Source organism: Felis catus, chromosome B4 (genome assembly GCF_018350175.1).
Source record: "Felis catus isolate Fca126 chromosome B4, F.catus_Fca126_mat1.0, whole genome shotgun sequence".
In the NCBI taxonomy this organism is placed as follows: domain Eukaryota; kingdom Metazoa; phylum Chordata; class Mammalia; order Carnivora; family Felidae; genus Felis; species Felis catus.
The window spans coordinates 73,140,666-73,158,842 of NC_058374.1; the positions used below are offsets into that span (position 1 = coordinate 73,140,666).

At 37.6% G+C, this 18,177-nt stretch overlaps 1 protein-coding gene across 4 annotated transcripts in view; it reads right to left on the reverse strand.

Annotated features, from left to right (window-relative positions):
• Positions 1-9,550: 9,550 nt before the first annotated feature.
• Positions 9,551-18,177, reverse strand: part of SCAF11 (SR-related CTD associated factor 11) — a 71,438-nt gene continuing 62,811 nt past the window's right edge. For 3 of the 4 annotated variants that reach the window (XM_023256983.2, XM_023256980.2, XM_045061673.1), the window contains 4 exons: positions 14,651-14,997; positions 13,463-13,681; positions 12,994-13,113; positions 9,551-12,729 (listed from right to left, as the gene is read on the reverse strand). In XM_023256983.2, coding sequence (XP_023112751.1) covers positions 12,583-12,729; positions 12,994-13,113; positions 13,463-13,681; positions 14,651-14,997 — 833 coding nt within the window. In that variant the 3' untranslated portion in view covers positions 9,551-12,582. The remainder of the gene's footprint in view (positions 12,730-12,993; positions 13,114-13,462; positions 13,682-14,650; positions 14,998-18,177) is intronic. The other variant, XM_023256982.2, reaches the window with a different exon arrangement.

The window sequence follows — 18,177 nt, forward strand, 5'->3', positions numbered from 1 at the left end:
ATTCAACTAGTATCAACGGAAATTCTAATTTGTCCCTGCAAGGGGGACCTTGGCGCTGCACTCTGCCATGTGCTAATGAATGCTTCAGAGACTTTTTGTCCGACATTAGCCACGATCATTCCCTAGGGTTGTGGGGTTTATTCTTGGCCCACCTCCCGAGATTGGGGCTGCCAGCAGACGCCGCAGAGATCATGCAGTAACACTAAAATGAGCCTTGTCTCCCCCACACTTGTACGGCTCCCAGTTGTTGGTATCCGTTGGCCAACATTCATTGTCCTTGCCTAAAAATCTCAAAATTTCCTAAAATAATCTTGTGTAAAATGAGTGTTTGTTTTAAAGATACATTTCTTTGCAAAATAAGGAACTGCGATGGTAATTGGATCGGAAAGAGAAGAAACTCCAGGTTCAGAAAAATGGTTTTCGTATTCACTCTTCTTCCACCTCATTGGAACTGCATGCGTGCTGTAGCTCTAGCTTTTGTGCTTTGATATGGAAATATAAATATGTCTGTAGCCCCTCCAAGCGTTGGTCTCAACAGAGAATTTTCTAAATGTATTTGACCTAAGGAAACCAATTATGGCTTCCCACTTAGGTTTTCTCGTATAGCTTTCTAGAACTATATAATGAAATAACGTGGACTTTCTGGGTAATGGAATTAAAGTGCTCTTGCACAAGAAGTTCTTCATAACCCTCTCATTCATGAAAAGGTGCTCCTCGCTAGACAGAAACTTGCTGATTTCCAGTATTGTTATTTTGTCTAAAGTTCTGTAAATACATGCTTTAATGTTATCTTTGAGAAATCTATGTAAATAATATAGTCTACAACATAGAGACTGTACAATTCTGTGTTATATATGTGCCTAGTGCTCTGTTGGCACTCAATAAATTTTAAGTAACAAAATTGATAATCATATAGCCAAGGCATATTTTTCTTCCAAGCTCTAGACAGGATGTGACTATATACTAATGAGACTCCGTAATACAAGCCACACGTGAAAACTCGTCTCATTACTTTATAGTCATGCCATGTATGTTTTTTTTAACCATAAAATGACAATAAAAACGATTTTTTAAAATGAGATTGTTTTGGATAAGTGACTTCTGTCCTGATCTTAATCACTGTGATTAAACATCAAACAAAGAAAACATGATGTTCTTTACCACCCAAGCAGAAGCTGCTAAGAAGCACAGCAACAGGATGACTCCACTGCCAGATGGCCCCTGGTCACGTTTCGTAAGTACACCTCTGGAGGTGATTACAAAAGAGCGAATGGGGTATGTTATTTTTATGCAGACTACTTTATACTGGACACTGCTGTTCTTGAAAAAATGTTTACTATCTTAAGACCTTTCCATATTGGTCTCTCAAGAGCTTTCACATTCGTTTTCTATAGCTATATAGTATATAGTCCATTGTATGGCTGTATGATGATTTATTATTTGGACCCCTTATTGATGTACATTTGCTTACAGACTTTTAATTACGCCAGTCCCTAACATTTGCTTAACACAATTCCTCTGTCATTCACCGTGCTGTGCATTTTACACGTATTGTCTTGGGCTTCACGAAAACCCAGTGTGATAGCTGATGTTACAAGGGGGGACTTAGGGGAGTGGGATGAGTAAGTACCTTGACCAAGGTCATATGGCAAGTAAGTGGAGCTGTTTAACCAGCACGCATGAAGCTAATTGTAGAGAGTAATTAGAATTCTTTCCAGGAGGAGTCAGACACAAGACACTTATTTTTTATGCAAACCCTTGTTTGTATTTACTGCATTGTTTATAGTATTTTCTTCCTATGCATTGTGTTGTCTTTTTAAGATTTTCCCTAATTCCTCAGATTTTCTCCCCCAAGTATTTCATTCATTAATGTGGCATCACTTAACTTCTTAGAGCCAGAAAAACTTTCTGGGAATTCCCTTAACAAAGGAACATTTCTAAGACTAGGGTTTATGGTAAATTGAAAACAAAGTTTCCAACCAACAACTATCTACTCTGGTGTGTAACTTGAACAACTGATAGCTGAATCTTCTGAACAAAATTACTCAAAACATTTCTAGGATGTTAATAGGATTTTTTTCCTCTGTTTATACCTCCCTTATATCTCATTCAGCTTGAGTATTGATGGAGAACTGCTGCTGCTCATTTGGAAGATTAAGGAGACAGTCCTGCTCTGAGGCTGAGACAAGCTTCCAAATGCTCACCAGTAACAAAGGTAAAACATGGGCTAAATGAGAATTATAAAGTGTTTTGGGAGCTCAGTCCTGTGGAAGGCTTCATTTGATTGATGAGTGGGAGAAGGCAAAGTGGGAAGGGCTTCGTGGAGTAGTGAAAATGTCTTTTGGAGAATTTAAGGGCTGATAGAAATTTGACAGACTTAACAGTGGTAAGAGAATGTTTGAGTCTGGAGAGGTCTTGTTCTAGAAGAGAGGTTATAGATTAAATGGTGCAGTGTGGGTTAGATGTTGCTAAAGCAGGGACATGCTTTGGCCACCAAGTAAAGAGCTCCATGAAGCGTAGTCTGGAAATCAATCATAACAAATAGGTTGAACCACATTTGGTTAGGTGCAGGGCTGGGTTTCCAGAATCTCTGAACTGTACTTTGTTTCCCTAAACTGATAGAGAAATATTTAGCCTTTGCTTTAGAGAGGGTTTATTGATTTGAATGATCAGATATGATGCCCTAATTTGGGGGCTGACCCTTTCCACAAATTCACTCTTGTTGGGCAGTTGTCTGGGAACAGGCGTTTCTGAGTTGTGCAACCTTTGAAAATTGACACAGTTTGTTAAAATAATAACTGAAAGGAACAAAAGCCGCCGCAACCTAATACAGAAAGCACGATTTTAAGTACACACACACTGACTTCACTCTCTTGCACACAGTAGGCACTGGCACATTTGTTGTTCAAGTTTTCTGGTTCCAAACAGAAGCACATTTTATGCGATGCAGAATTCTTCCAATGGGAATTTTTTCCCCCAATTATGATTTATTTGTCCCATTGGGACTGGATTAAAAGAAGGGAAAAGATGAAGAATGAAAGATTTGACTATCACAAATCTAAATTTTGTTTAAAGCCTATTTATTTTTGAGAGAGGGAGGGAGGGAGGGGGGAAGAGAATGAGCGGGGGGATGGGCAGAGAGAGAGATGGAGACGCAGAATGAGAAGCAGGCTCTAGACTCTGAGCTGTCAGCACAGAGCCCCATGCAGAGCTCAAACTCAGGAACTATGAGATCATGACCTAAGCCGCAGTCAGGCGCTTAACCGACTGAGCCACCCAGGCGACCCTGTCACAAATCTAAACAATGGTTCGGAGCTAATTGCTGGCCTCTTGATTTTTTTTTTTTTTTATAAAGTTTTATCGCGAAACCCCCACCTCAGGCACATGTAACAAAATGCATAAAATAAAGAGTAGAGCTTTAGTATCGTAAAGCAAACCCCTCTGTAACCACTACCCAGATCAAGACATAGACCTTGGAATGGAAATAGAAATACAGACAAGCCATTTCTGGTGCCCAAACTGTCTGGGTAGGTTGGGCAAGAAAGAGTAAGTGTGGGGCACATATGGCTGGGTAGATCTTGTGATGAGCCAAGAGGCAGCATTGGGAGATGGTTACAAGGATAGGCTTTGGACTCAGGCTCCTCTGAGGTCTGAGTGATCCTGGCTGAGTAACTGAACCTCAACCTCATTTCTTCAGTTGAAAAATGAGGTTAATAATAGGACCTACTTTAAAAGTTCTAACAAAATTTAAGGGAGATAATGCAAATAAAATATTGTCACAGAGCCAGTAAGAAGCACTCAACGTTAGTCACTGCTGCTGTGATTGGTGATCATAATTGTACCTGCTAGAGCTAAGGAGGACATGCAGTCAGCTATTAAAGTGTACAAGGAAGACTTCCAGAAATGATGAGTTAGAAAAAGCCGTGTTACAATGGTAATTTTAGAAATGTCTAAAATTCCTTTAGGCAAGTGTGTGAATAAAAACATGTTGAATTAAGCACACACAGCCTGACCTCACCAACAGCTGGGTTCTTACAAGAGTCTCATTGCACCTTGGAACCATGTGAACACCCAAGAAATGTTCAAGATCTTCTTTCTCTGCCGAGTGGGATCTAAACCCCAGATAAAGTGGCATTTGAAAACACAGTTTAAAAAAGATTGCAGGCAAACTGTCAGGTGCTGTTGCTGCCTCTGAAAGGGAGGATAGAATCTAAATGGTTTTAAAGACAAGCTGTGATCTAATTAGTTATGTTGTTCTGACAGAACAGCTGTGATCTTCAGGGGATCTTAAAAAGTTACATAGTGGTTTGCTTCTTGGCTGCACATTAGCCTCCGCCTGGGGAGATTTTAAACTATCCCAAACCCAGAGATTGATTAAATTAGCCTAGGCTGAGCCTGTGTATTGCCTTTTTAACTAAATAATTTTAATTCTAGTATAGCTCACATACAGTGTTATATTAGTTTCAGGTCTACAATATAGTGATTCACCAATTCTATACATTACTCAGTGCCCATCGATATCAGTGTACTTTTAATCCCCGTAACATTTTATGAACATAGCAATTTATATTAAGTTGATGGTTGAAATTAAGCTTAAATTTGAATCTATTCTTTACTCTTCTCCCTCCTCCCCACACTTTAGGTATATGGTGTCATACTTTACATCCTTTCATCTTGTGAATCCCTTTACTGATTTTTATAGATAAAGTTTTACCGTTTTGTTCTTCCTACTTTTCTTACTCTTACTTATGGTCTTTCCTTTCCATTCAAAAAGTCCCTGTTAACATTTTTTTGTAGGGGTGGTTTAGTGGTGATAAATTGCTTTAACTTTTATTTGTCTAGGAAACTCTTTATCTCTCCTTCTACTCTGAAGGATAGCCTTGCCGGGTAGAATATTTAGTTGCAGAGTTTTTTGTTTTGTTTTCTTTTTTTTCTTTCAGCACTTTGAATGTATCTTGCCACTCTTCTGTCCTGCAGAGTTTCTGCTGAAAAATCCACTGATAGCCTTATGGAGTTTCCCTTGTATGTAACTGTTTTCTCTTGCTGCTTTTAAATTCTTTATCACTGCTTTTTGCCATTTTAATTACTATGTGTCTTGGTGGGGACCTCTTTAGATTGATTTTGGTGGAGGGATCTCTGTGCCTCCTGGATCTGGGTTTCTGTTTCTTTCCCCAGATTAGGGAAACTTTCAGGTATTTCATAAATTACATTTTCTGCCCCCTTTTCTCTCTCTTCTCCTTCTGGATCCCTATAATGGGAATGTTATTACACATGATGAGTAGGTGAGTTCCCTAAATCTATTTTTATTTTTTAGTATTATTTTTTTTCTCTCTTCTATTCAGCCTGATTGCTTTCTACTACTCTGTTCTTCAGGTCACTGATCCATTCTTCTGTTTCCTTTAGTCTACATTTATTCCCTTTAGTGTAGTTTTAATTTTTAAAATTGAATTCCTCATCTCTGATTGGTTCTTTTTTGTTTTCTATCTCTTCGTTAAGGGTCTCACTCAAGTTCTCCACTCTTTTCTGTAGTCCAGTGAGTATCTTTATGATCTTTTAAATTCTCTATCAGGCATATTACTTAAACTTGCCCTGTGTGGGCAGTTTGGTCCCTGTGTTGTTAGTGGACTAGTCGGGGGGTGCCTTATGCTTAAGTTGAGTCAGACCAGGTGTTTGCCAGATGCAGTAACACCAAACTGCAGGGTGCTTTCTGTTTTGTCCCGGGAAGCTTTCGATGGTTGGCAGGGCCTGCACTCAAACCAGATGTCTGCCCCAAGCCCATTGTTGGAGCTGCACTGAGACTGGTGGTTATATTCCCCTCTCCCCAGAGCACGAATCACTTTGGAAGTGGTACTGGCCCTGGTGGAGGCTGCTTGCACACTGCCAGGCTTGTGGCACCACTTTGGGTGGGTGGGCTCTGGCCAAGGGCATATTGGAGGAGGCAGATCCGCAGGAGAACAGGGGCAGGGCGTATGGTTGTTAGCAAGGTCTATGCAGGTCTGCTGCTAGAGGAGATCTGGAGCTGCCCAGGACGAAGCCTGGGGAGGTTAGATGGCGTGGGCGGATTCACAGAAGAGCCAGGGTGGGCCATGCAGTCAGTAAGGTTTGCATAGGCCTGCTGTGGGAGGAGACCTAGAAGCCTGGCTGGAAGGGACAGGTCTGCAGGAGAATGCAGAGGCAAGTTCACTGTTAGCAAGTTAGGGAGAGTGTTGCTGCTGCACCGGTTCCCACGGGATCCATGGGGACAGGGTATAGGGGAGGGAAATGGTGCCAGCCAGCTCTTTTTTTTTTAATTTTTACTTTTTTAATTTACATCCAAGTTAGCATCCAAGTTAGTGAAACAGTGATTTTAGGAGTAGATTCCTTAATGCCCTTTACCCAGTTAGCCCATCCCCCCCGTCCCACAACCCCTCTAGTAATCCTGTTCTCCATATTTAAGAGTCTCATGTTTTTGTCCCCCTCCCTGTTTATTTTTGCTTCCCTTCCCTTACGTTCACCTGTTTTGTATCTTAAAGTCCTCATATGTGTGAAGTCATATACTTGTTTTTCTCTAATCTCACTTAGCATAATACCCTCTAGTTCCATCCACATAATTGCAAATGGCAAGATTTTATTCTTTTTGATTGCTGAGTAATACTCCATTGTATATATATACACCACATCTTCTTTATCCATTCATCCATCAATGGACATCTGGACTCTCCATACTTTGGCTATTGTTGATAGCGCTGCTACAAACATTGGGGTGCATGTATCCCTTCGAAACAGCACACCTATATCCTTTGGATAAATACCTAGTTCTTTTGTTCTTCAAGTCTCTCAAAGTTACCAGTGCCTCCTGTACCTGCTCTGAGATCAGTTTGGCTCCCCACCGTGTCTTCCCCTTTTATACCTTCTTTGATGTTGGCCTCTTAGCTGCATTTAGCTGTGGAGAGTGTGTTCTGCTAGTCCTTGGATCATCTTCTGGGTTATTTACACTGATGTGGGTGTTACCTAGTTGTATCCATGGAACATTAGGATGTTCCTATTCCACCATCTTCTCAGAAGTCTCTGTGTATTGTTTTTGGGATTTTTGTGTTTTTATTTATTTATTTTTTTAAGCTGTGACCCTGGATGTGCAGCTAGATTGAAACCATTGTGCAAGTAAACTGTATTTCCACCATTATCCAAGATGAGACAGTGGGCAAACCAGTCTGAATTATAGAGCAGAACTTCTCCCAAGTAAGTATGTAGGAAATTATGACTTTCCCATCTCTAATCTCACTTCATCCTCTAGCTAAGTAGGCAGCAAACCCTCATATAAGCCGCTCTGGCTCAGAGAAGTTTAGTAACATAATCAGCATCACTCAGGCACAGAAAGCTGTGCCTCAGTTCTCTGGGAGCTTTAAAACCAAGACCCCTACTAACTATAAGTGGATTATCTTCTCTAGTGATTGCGGGATTGGGAAATATGCCCAAACTAGTTACGGTTTGGGAAGCCTACTTCTTTATGACTAAGGCGTGTCTCAGCCCCTAAAGCCAGTGGGTGCGGACTACTCACAGACTAGCACCCATCAGCTACTCCCCTCTGGGGAGTATGGAGCACAGTATGGAGAGCCATCAGACACCTATCTCAAGTGTTCAAGCTGAGACGTTAGGCCAGTTCTAAATTGGGAAGTTGGTAGCTCCCCAGCCTAGAGCAAAGCTTCCTGCCCATTCCCCCACTGTCATGTGCCAAACAAGGAGAACTGCAATTTTCTCAAGTTTTTTCTGATCATATGACTATTGTTCACTATAGTAAACTTGGAAGCTAAAGAAAAGCATTTTAAAAAGATCCTCTGCTACTTAGAAATAATCCGTATTTTTTGTGCCTTAATTTTAAATTGGAATATTATGTATACAGTCGACCCTTAAGTAACACAGGTTTGGACTACACAGGTCTACTCATACACAGATTTTTTAAGATAAATCTGATACAGTACTATAAATGTATTTTCTCTTCCTAAGGATTGTGTCACATTTTTTTCTCCAGCTTACATCATTGTAAGAATACGGTGTATAACACATATAACGTACAAAATGTTTATGTTGTTGGTAAGACTTCCAGTCAACAGGCTGTAGTACTGAAGTATTTGGAGTCACAAATTCTATGGGGGATTTTTGACTCTGCAGGGGGTTGGCTAGAGTCCTAGCCCCCTCATTGTTGAAAGGTCAGCCACAGTTTGTGACCTATTTTTTTCTCCATTTAATGTTTTTTTTTTCCCTGAAAACATTTACAACAGCTGTAGAATACTTTCATATGAACCACAGATTAACCATTCCCTCCAATTTTCCTCTATTAAATACTAGAAAGGACTATGTGAACCAGTATGTTTTCATCATTATGGAAAAGGGATATGGCAGCCCTTTTAAGGCTGTTTATACTTATTTACAAGTTGCCTTTTAGAAAGAAAAATTGTACAAATTCTAACCAGTACTATTTCCTCATGGCACTCTTGCCAGAATTAAATTTATCAATTTGATAAAAGAACATTTATAACATTAACTGTGAAGTTGAACACTATTTCATGTTTATTAACCACTTTTAAGCCATTGAAAGATTATGAGTGATCTTTCAAAATGCGTATCTGCTCCTATCAAACACCTCCTGCTTGAAAGATTTCAAGTTTTTCTTTACAAAATGTATTGCCCTAAGAAGTCTCCACCAGTCTTCACTCTAGCCAATTTAGGCTTGGGGTTGCCACGCTTTGAGACCACAGACCATTTGCACCTCTTTCCTCTGCCAGCTCCTTTCTCCTTGCTTAGTTCTTATCTTTAGCTCTTAAGTGCCATTTGTCCCAGGGATTCTCACTGATCACTGTTAAGTCCAATTACCCTATCACAGATCCTTGGATCACCTTATAGTCCTGTCATTCCTTACCAGTTATATAAATAGATGTTATTTCCACATTATGTAGCTCTGAGAGTAGAAACAGTATTGTTTTGCTTACTCTTCCCTAGTGTGTAACACACGAGGTGGGCACTCTGTTGAATGATGCTGTGTTATCAGAAGATTAGTCTTTAGTGTCTACAATGAACTGGCGCATATAGAATCTAAGTCATTGTTGGGACTATTAAAAGAGGTCAGATGGCAACACTCTGGGAACTAAAGGAGTTGGATTTCACTGCAAAGGAATTCCAGTTTGATATAGAGAAAACAGCAATTGTTTGAGAGAATGGAGATGGGATGCGAATGGAAAATGCATGAAAGATGGCTTCAATATTAAAACCTTAATATCTCCAGGACAGGAAATATGAAGTACTGTTAAAAAGGCAATGAAGAGGTGCGCCTGGGCGGCTCAGTCAGTTAAGGGTCCAACATTGGCTCAGGTCATGACCTTGCAGTTCATGGTTTCAAGACCTGTGTCGTATCTGAATTGTTAGCTCAGAGCCTGGAGCCTTTTTTGGCTTCTGTGTCTCCCTCTCTCTCTGCACCTTCCTTGCTCTCTTTCTCAAAAATAAATTTAAAAACTTAAGTTTTTTTTAAGTAACGGTACGTACGATATGTAATAGAATACTATATAGCCGTTAAACATCATGCTGTAGAATTTTTATTAAAATGTAAACTTCTAAATACATCATTAAGTGAAAAGGGTAAGTTACAACACAGTTCTGGGCAGTTTGATTGGCATTGTTACCTTTAAATGGCAGGATTACAGGTGATTTTTCTCATTTTTCCGTTTCTTCTACAAGTTTTTTTAAATAAAGCTTTTCTAATTTCCTACAATGATTTTGTAATTAGGAAAAAATGCTATTAAAATATATGCTTATAGCTAACTCTAAGCTTGCTTTACAACTTGGACATTAATTTATGATGCTAGTTATGTGTACAAATCTGAGAAATACTTCAACATGTCTTTGGAAACAGTTATAATGAGGCAAAAGTCAGCATTTCCCAGGAATCATAACAATAAAATGTTAAAGACACTTCTTTGTTTATCAAAAGAATTTATTAGAAAATATTACATACTACATTTCTGTTTTAAGAGTATTGTTTCAGTAGACAGAACTCCATCCTTGTACTACAAACAAGGTCTCATGGACCATGGGGCAACCACTGTGCTTCTGAAGCTGTATCTTTTGGATGGAACATTCAAACAGTACACACTGTGGCCATTTAATGGAAGATAATGGAGAAAATGTGGTAACCAGGAAAAAAAAGAAATCACAAAACTTTCGGAATGTTAAAATAGTAAGTAACTACTTTTAGTCAAAATTCTAGGCATCACTATAGCCTAAAACATTGGTCAATGTGACTAGTAAGTTAATGGGACCAAGGTTTCAAAGGTCAAGTTAATACTGAATCTTAATAAATAACGAGAAATTTATAATTCCACAAAATGTTTCTGATTCAGTTTGTGCACATGCAAAATTAATGTAGATTTCTGAGAAAAGCAAGAATGGGGAATGTTAAAGCGTTTTTTTTTTTTTAAACATAAAGCATGCACTTTCTAATACATTCTTAAGTATTTCTAAGTTTTAAAAGTTTGAATTCTAATCCAGTAACATTCTTCATTAGCATTTTAAATGCAGTCTAACCAAGTACCCCAAGCAGATATGGAATACACACTTGTTATTTTCAAGACAGGTGGAAATAATTCATGGCACTGCAACCAAAGATGTGAGACTTGACCATCATACCACCTAGTTTTTCTTCAAAACTTTTAAATGGTATAAAGCAAATTTTAAAATATAACTGTATTCCCAAACATCACTAAAAGAAAATGTAGGAAAAGTATGCACTGTGTGATTAATCATCTTAGGCAATTTGCTACAAAATTTTCAGTGTGAACCCACCTTTAACTGAAAACAGATTGAAAATTCACAATTGTTTCTAGAGTTCAAAACAAACAAATGAGGAGGTGTGTGTTGATATTTAAAACAGTCTTAATATTTTATTAGAAGAAATATACTTCTAAACTTCTTTCCCCTTCATATCTAAACACAAACTTTAATTAAAAATATATATATAAATCAGTAGAATACCATATTACAAATGCCCAGAAATGCAGAATAAAGATCAAGACTGCTTGGAAATATTTCTAACACTTTTTGGAATTACACTCTTAATCTAGTAAAGATTATGAACTAGCACAATCATTATTGGGGCCAACAGTTCAAAATATTTGCCTTATCAAAGCTAGCACCAAGAAAGTATTATGCACATAAACTTGAGAAACAGATCATCTTTACTTCAGAAAAGCACAGTCCTACAGAGTATTGCTCTCTCTAGTTTAGCTAATACAAGGGTCATTCTGTCTCACTGATGCATATATCTTTCTGAGCCATTAACATCTTATCCGAATAGCTTTTGTTATTTGGTATCTATTGAAAATTATTACTGGAATGAAAGTTTATCATGGATAACCCATTTTTTTCTTCTAAGATGCCAATTAAAATAGTGGCTCTATAACCTTCTGAACTTACCTTTTGTAAAAATTAACATATTCTAGTATTTAAAAAAAGACAATCAAATCCCTAGTCCCTGAAAGCCTAACCAAGACTCCATTAAGTCCTCTCCCTTTCCAAAACCCAGGTTTTAATGTCTAGAATTTTGCAACATGGTTAATGGCCACCATATGGTCACCTAATTAACACTTTACTCACTGTAAAGCATTCGGATACTTCTCAAGTGTAAAAAGAAATTCATTAGTGATTAGATAGATGAGCCAATGAAAGCCACTGAAGTGCGTCTCATAATTCTACCTTCATCCCAAGGAAGGCAGGGTCACCACTCAACTGCAATTCTCCAGTTGGCACAGATAATTTATCATTTCTCTGACAGGTAGAAGATATCATGAAAGTACATAATTTTTATAAAGTCAACACTTTTTCCAAACTGTTCTTCTAAATTCCACAAAGTTTTAGACTTCCAAAATTGTAAATCTAGCAAATCAAACTGCTTCATTTCAATTGGTGGGGAAAAAAGGCACAAAAGAAAAACAAGCAGCATAACCTTTATTTGGTGATACAGTAACAGTGTTCCAAAGTTTTGAACACTGAATTTTACTCAGGTGATAATCTGTTTTCTATCTAAGCAATTTATTCAGACGTGTGTTTTAAAAATACACATTAGGAACCCTGCAACTGGTATATTCTGTTATTAGAAATATTCTTCATGGTAATACATTATTTAACTTTCTATAAAGGGAAAAATCATAAAGATCATTCATACTTTATTTTTAGCCTGACAGAATAAATGTATTATATATATCTTTTCCAAAACCAGTGCACTTAGAAGACTCTAATTTATGCACTCCATTGTTCAAATCAAAAAGCTGTACATCTTCCAGTATCCACACTATAAGAGTCCTAGTAAAAATGCACACTCCTTTAACCCCTTTACTTTCCCTTGAATTGCTTTCATTTTCGGGAGGAGGAAAGGATAAAGAAGTTGCAGTGCAGAACTATATTTATTTAGAACAAAACTTTATATTCTACATTAAAAAAAATAATTTTATCAAAACCAAATTTCAATCACAGTTATGTATGATTTTCAGTTAAAGGTACAAGTTGAAATTGCACTTTGCAGATATCTTGATAGTGTCCTTTACAGTGCTCCCCATTTCAACCTATGTTTTTTTCGGTGGACACAGGTTCTTCCAGGGTTTTCTTTTGGCTTCCCTTCCGTGAATATTTGTATTTGTCTACATAGGCTTTAACCAGATTTGCCACTTTAGTAGAATTTACTTCTCCACTTTTACTATGACAAACCTATGGAAAAAGGAAGGGGAATATTTTTCTCATACTTTATAAGGATTAAAGCAAAATGGAAAGATTTGTGAAAACCAACCCCAAAGAGATAATCAGACATTTTTATATGTTCCATATCTCATATGATCTTACTCAAAAGGCAGAAAAGCAGACCAGAATTAGAAGTCAGTGGTTATTATTTTAATTAGACTTAAGCATTCCTTTATTAAAATAGAGATGATTCAAAACAATTACATATATAACTCTGCTAAAGCTAGAACTTACTTTATCTACTGCTTTCCGTACAATCTCTTTATATTCTTCCTTGGTGATATCTTTATTTTGGTAAAATGGCTTAATGGCCAATTTTACCTCCTGTGCTGCTTTTTCTTGGATTTGTAATTTCTGGTAAGAGGAAAAAGTAAAATTATTTGCCCACATACTTTAAAAAAATTTCTTTTAAAATATGAAATTAAAAACACCTCACTTTTATATTATTTCAAGGAATTCTTCACATAATAATGTCATGAATACAAAAGTTATTAACACACATACCAAACATTTCTAAAAATAATTATGAAATATTACCAGTAACTCACTGGACATCAACATATCTAGACAGAACCCTTCAAATAGCATTGGAATTCAAGACTATCAACAGTAAATTCCCTTTACCAATTATACAATATATAATTTATTTTTTCATCTTTAGCATATACAGAATTATGTAGGTTGCTCTCAACCTTGAACTTGCCTTGTCTGTCTTCGAGCTATCTGCGCTGGCTTCCACTGTAACACTTACTTTGCTTTCTGTCAATTTTACAGCAGCATTAGAGGCTTTGCTGTGACTTGATGATGAAGTATTACCAGAACTTGGTCCCTGAACTGTTCCCAAATTTCCTGGGGCTGCGGTCGGAGCAGGCAAGACTGGTGTACTCATGTTATTACTTACATGAGAAGCACTAGGAACACCCTGTTTTAAAAAGTTATCATTAGTTAATGAATTACTGTATTCTTTTAGCCATATATTAGAAATAACAAAAAAAATTCAAAGTGAGTCAAAATTCGTATTTCAGGTCATGTATATCTAAAGGACTCTGAAGAAAAATAAGTAACATTCTCAAACAGAGACCTATGTAAATATGTCAAGTGACTTTTAAATTACACATGTGACTTGCGATGTTCTGACAGCAACACTAAAAGCAACAAGAAGGAAAAGAATAGCACTTAGAAAAGTTATCTTTTCCAAAAGGCTCTTTCTGAAAATTAAAGTGTGTGCCCCCACTTTAAAGACGGAAGGAGACAGTGAAGTCAAATAGCTTGCAGAGAGCTGACAGCAGAAAAATGTATAAGGTCCCAAATTCTAGAACCCTATCCCCCTATCTTCCAATTATACACTATCAGGATTCTAGAATTTGTGAAATGCAGGCACAGAACTATAAGGAACACAGTGTTTACAAAGTATTATTCAAATTTCTATATGCCTCAGAGGCACTTCTTTTTTTTGAACACGGTAAACTCATGAACATGAAACACAGACAGTAATGGATAATGAACAGCTTTCTCTGGCGTTTGTCCCAAGAAGACAATAAAAGCATCACCACAAGTTCCCACCCCCTAAAAAGTCCAATAAATTAAGAATTATTTTAAAACGCCCATCATTTGATTCTCAAAATTTTGTCTTAACCTGAAAAAACAAACCTGTTTGGACATAAACAACAGCATATATGTAGCTTTGGTTCAATAATATGCATCCAATTCATTTTATTTGAAGAGTGGGAGGTTTGAGGAAGGACAGTGAAGAGGGGCTATGAAAGTTTACCGTAAACCTAATCAAATAATTGTTTGGGGATGCCAGGAAACCCTCTTTTGAACACCTGTTGCTAACAGTTAAATTCTTATAGCGACTATGTTGATTACACTTTAGATGCTAAAAACATACCTGCAATTGCTTTCCATCTGGCTGTGAAGCAATGTAGCTGACTTGCTGGGATGGTGGGGGAGGGGGTGGTGGCGGTGGCAGTCCCTGAGATACACTTGTAGGAGCAGCTACCTGCATGAGAGGCACACCTGTGTGCAGATGCAAGGGTAGCGGAGGATGAATGTTAAATGGATTGCGCTGGATGTTCATCAAAGGAGCGTGAACACCCACTGGATATGGGAAGATATTCATAGGCGGCTGCTGTGCAGTCATTTGTTGCTGCATTACATTCATTTGTGGTTGCATCATATTTATAGGTAGCTGGGAACCATCTCCATGTTGGTTTGTTTGGTCTTTTAGGTTAGAATCTATCAAAAGAAAAAAGGCTTATAATAAAAAATCATGTTAAAATTTCTTTAGAGAAGCAAAGAACCACTGGTTACAGTAAGAGTCAACAGCAATTAACAGACTCAGAACACCAATCTCCAATCATTTAGTCTAATCCTATCTTTCTAAATAACGTGGACTGGTTAAAAAAAAGCATTCAACTAAAATTATTATTAAGAGCAGGTTCATGTTGGTTCAACATTACCAAAGAATCAGTACCTCAAGAAACTTACTAAAGAAGTAATCATATAAAATCTAATCAGGTGGGGCACCTGGGTGGCTCAGTTGGTTGAGTGTCTGAGTTCAGCCCAGGTCATGATTTCACAGCTCGTCAGTTCGAGCCCTGCGTCAGGCTCTGTGCTGACAGCTCAGAGCCTGGAGCCTGCTTCGGATTCTGTGTCTCCTTCTCTCTCTAACCCACTCACATTCTGTCTCGGTCTCTCTCAAAAATAAACATTTAAAAACATTTTTTAATCTAATCAGGTTGCTAAATTACAAGAGTAACTTTTTATCTTTTTTTTTTTAATCTTTAACAAAGCTTTTTTCTTGCAATGTTCTTAATAAGAAAAGCCAAGGAAAGATAAATTATTAGAAGACTAACTTATTTATAGGAGAACAATGATCAAAAAAATTCAAGTGTGCACATCTGAGATAAAAGAAATCAAAGTTGGGACACCTGGGGGGCCCAGTCAGTTAAGCATCTGACTGTTGGTTTCAACTCAAGTCGTGATCTCATGGTTCATGGGACTGAGCCCTGTGTTGGGCTCTGCACTCACAACACAGAGCCCGCTTGGGACTGTCTCTCTCCCTCTCTCTCTGTTCGCTTGGGATTGTCGCTCTCTCTCTCTCTCTCTGCCCCTCTCCCCACTTGCTCACCCTCTCTCTCAAAATAAACAAACATTAAAAAAAATTTTTTTTAAGATATCAAAGTTAAATCTTACACAAGAACCTCCCAAATCCTTCTAAGGGAAATAATAAAGATTAGAGCAAAAATAAATGATATAGAAATCAAAAAACATCAGAACAGATCAATGAAACTAGGAGTTGGTTCCTTGAAAGAATTAACAACATTGATAACCTCTACCCAGATTTATCAAAAAGAAAAGAGAAAGGACTGAAATAAATAAAATCACGAATGACAGAGATCACAACCAACACTCCAGAAATACAAACAATTAGAATATTATGAGCAATTATAAGCCAACAAACTGGGCAATCTGGAAGAAATGGATAAATTCCTAGAAACTAAACTACCAAAACTGAAACAAGAAGAAACAGAAGATTTGAACAGACCAATAACCAGCAAAGAAATGGAAACAGTAATCAAAAATCTAACAAGAGTATGAGGCCAGATGGCTTCCCAGGGGAATTCTACCAAACATTTAAAGAAGAGTTAAAACTGGGGCGCCTGGGTGGCGCAGTCGGTTAAGCGTTCGACTTCAGCCAGGTCACGATCTCGTGGTCAGTGAGTTCGAGCCCCGCGTCAGGCTCTGGGCTGATGGCTCAGAGCCTGGAGCCTGTTTCCGATTCTGTGTCTCCCTCTCTCTCTGCCCCTCCCCCGTTCATGCTCTGTCTCTCTCTGTCCCAAAAATAAATAAACGTTGGAAAAAAATAAATAAAGAAGAGTTAATACTTATTTTTCTGAAACTGTTCCAAAAAAAAAGAAATGGAAAGAAACTTCCAAATTCATTCTATGAGGCTAGCATTACTTTGATTTCAAATCCAGACAAAGACCTCACTAAAAAGGAGAATTACAGTCCAATATCCCTGATGAACATGGATGCAAAATCTCAACAAGATACTAGCAAACTGAATCCAAACAGCATATTTAAAGAATTATTCACCACGATCAAGTGGGATTTATTACTGGGCTGCAGGGCTGGTTCAATATTCGCAAATCAATCAAATGATATACCACATTAATAAAGGGTAAGAACCATATGATCTTCTCAATAGATGCAGAAAAACCATTTGACAAAATACAGCACCCATTCTTGATAAAAACCCTCAAAGTAGTAGGGATAGAAGGAACACACCTAAGAACATAAAAGCCATATATGAAAGAACCACAGCTAATATCATCCTAAATGGGGAAAAATAGAGCTTTTCCCCTAAGGTCAGTAACATGACAGATATGTCCATTCTCACCACTACTGTTCAACATAGTACCGGAGGTCCTAGCCTCAGCAATCAGACAACAAAAAGAAATAAACGGCATCTATACTGGCAAGGAAGAAGTCAAACTTTCACTATTTACAGGAGACATGATACTCTATGTAGAACACCCAAGAGACTCCACCAAATAATTACCAGAACCAATACACGAATTCAGCAAAGTCACAGGATATCAAATCAATGTACAGAAATCTGCTGCATTTCTATACACCGATAATGAAGCAGCAGAAAGAGAAATCAAGGAATTGATCCCATTTACAATTGCACCAAAAACCGTAAGATATATATGAATAAACTTAACCTAAGACGTAAAACATCTGTACTCTGAAAACTATAGAACACTTATGAAAGAAACTGGAAAAGTGACAAAATGGAAAAACATTCCATGCTCATGGATTGGAAGAATAAATATTGTTAAAATATCGATGCTACCAAAAAAAACACTACACATTCAATACAATCCCTATCAAAACAAAGCATTTCTCACAGAGCTAGAACAAACAATTCTAAAATTTGTATGGAACCAGAAAAAGACCCCAGTAGCCAAAGCAATCTTGAAAAAAAGCAAAGCAAAGCAGGAGGCATCACAATTCCAGACTTTAAGCTGTATTACAAAGCTGCAATCATCACTGGCACAAAAACAGACACAAATATCAATGAAACAGAACAGAAAACCTAGAAATGGATTCGTAACTATATGGTCAACTAATCTTCGACAAAACAGGAAAGAACATCTAATGGAAAAAAGATGATCTCTTCAACAAACGGTGTTAGGTAAACTAGACAGCAACATGCAAAAGAATGAAACTGGACCATATTCTTATACTATATATAAAAATAAATTCAAAATAGATGAAAGACCTAAATGTGAGACAGGAAACCATCAAAATCCTACAGGAGAACACAGGTAGCAACCTCTTTGACCTCAGCTGGAGCAACTTCTTGCTAGACATGTCGTCAGAGGCTAGGGAAACAAAAACAAAACT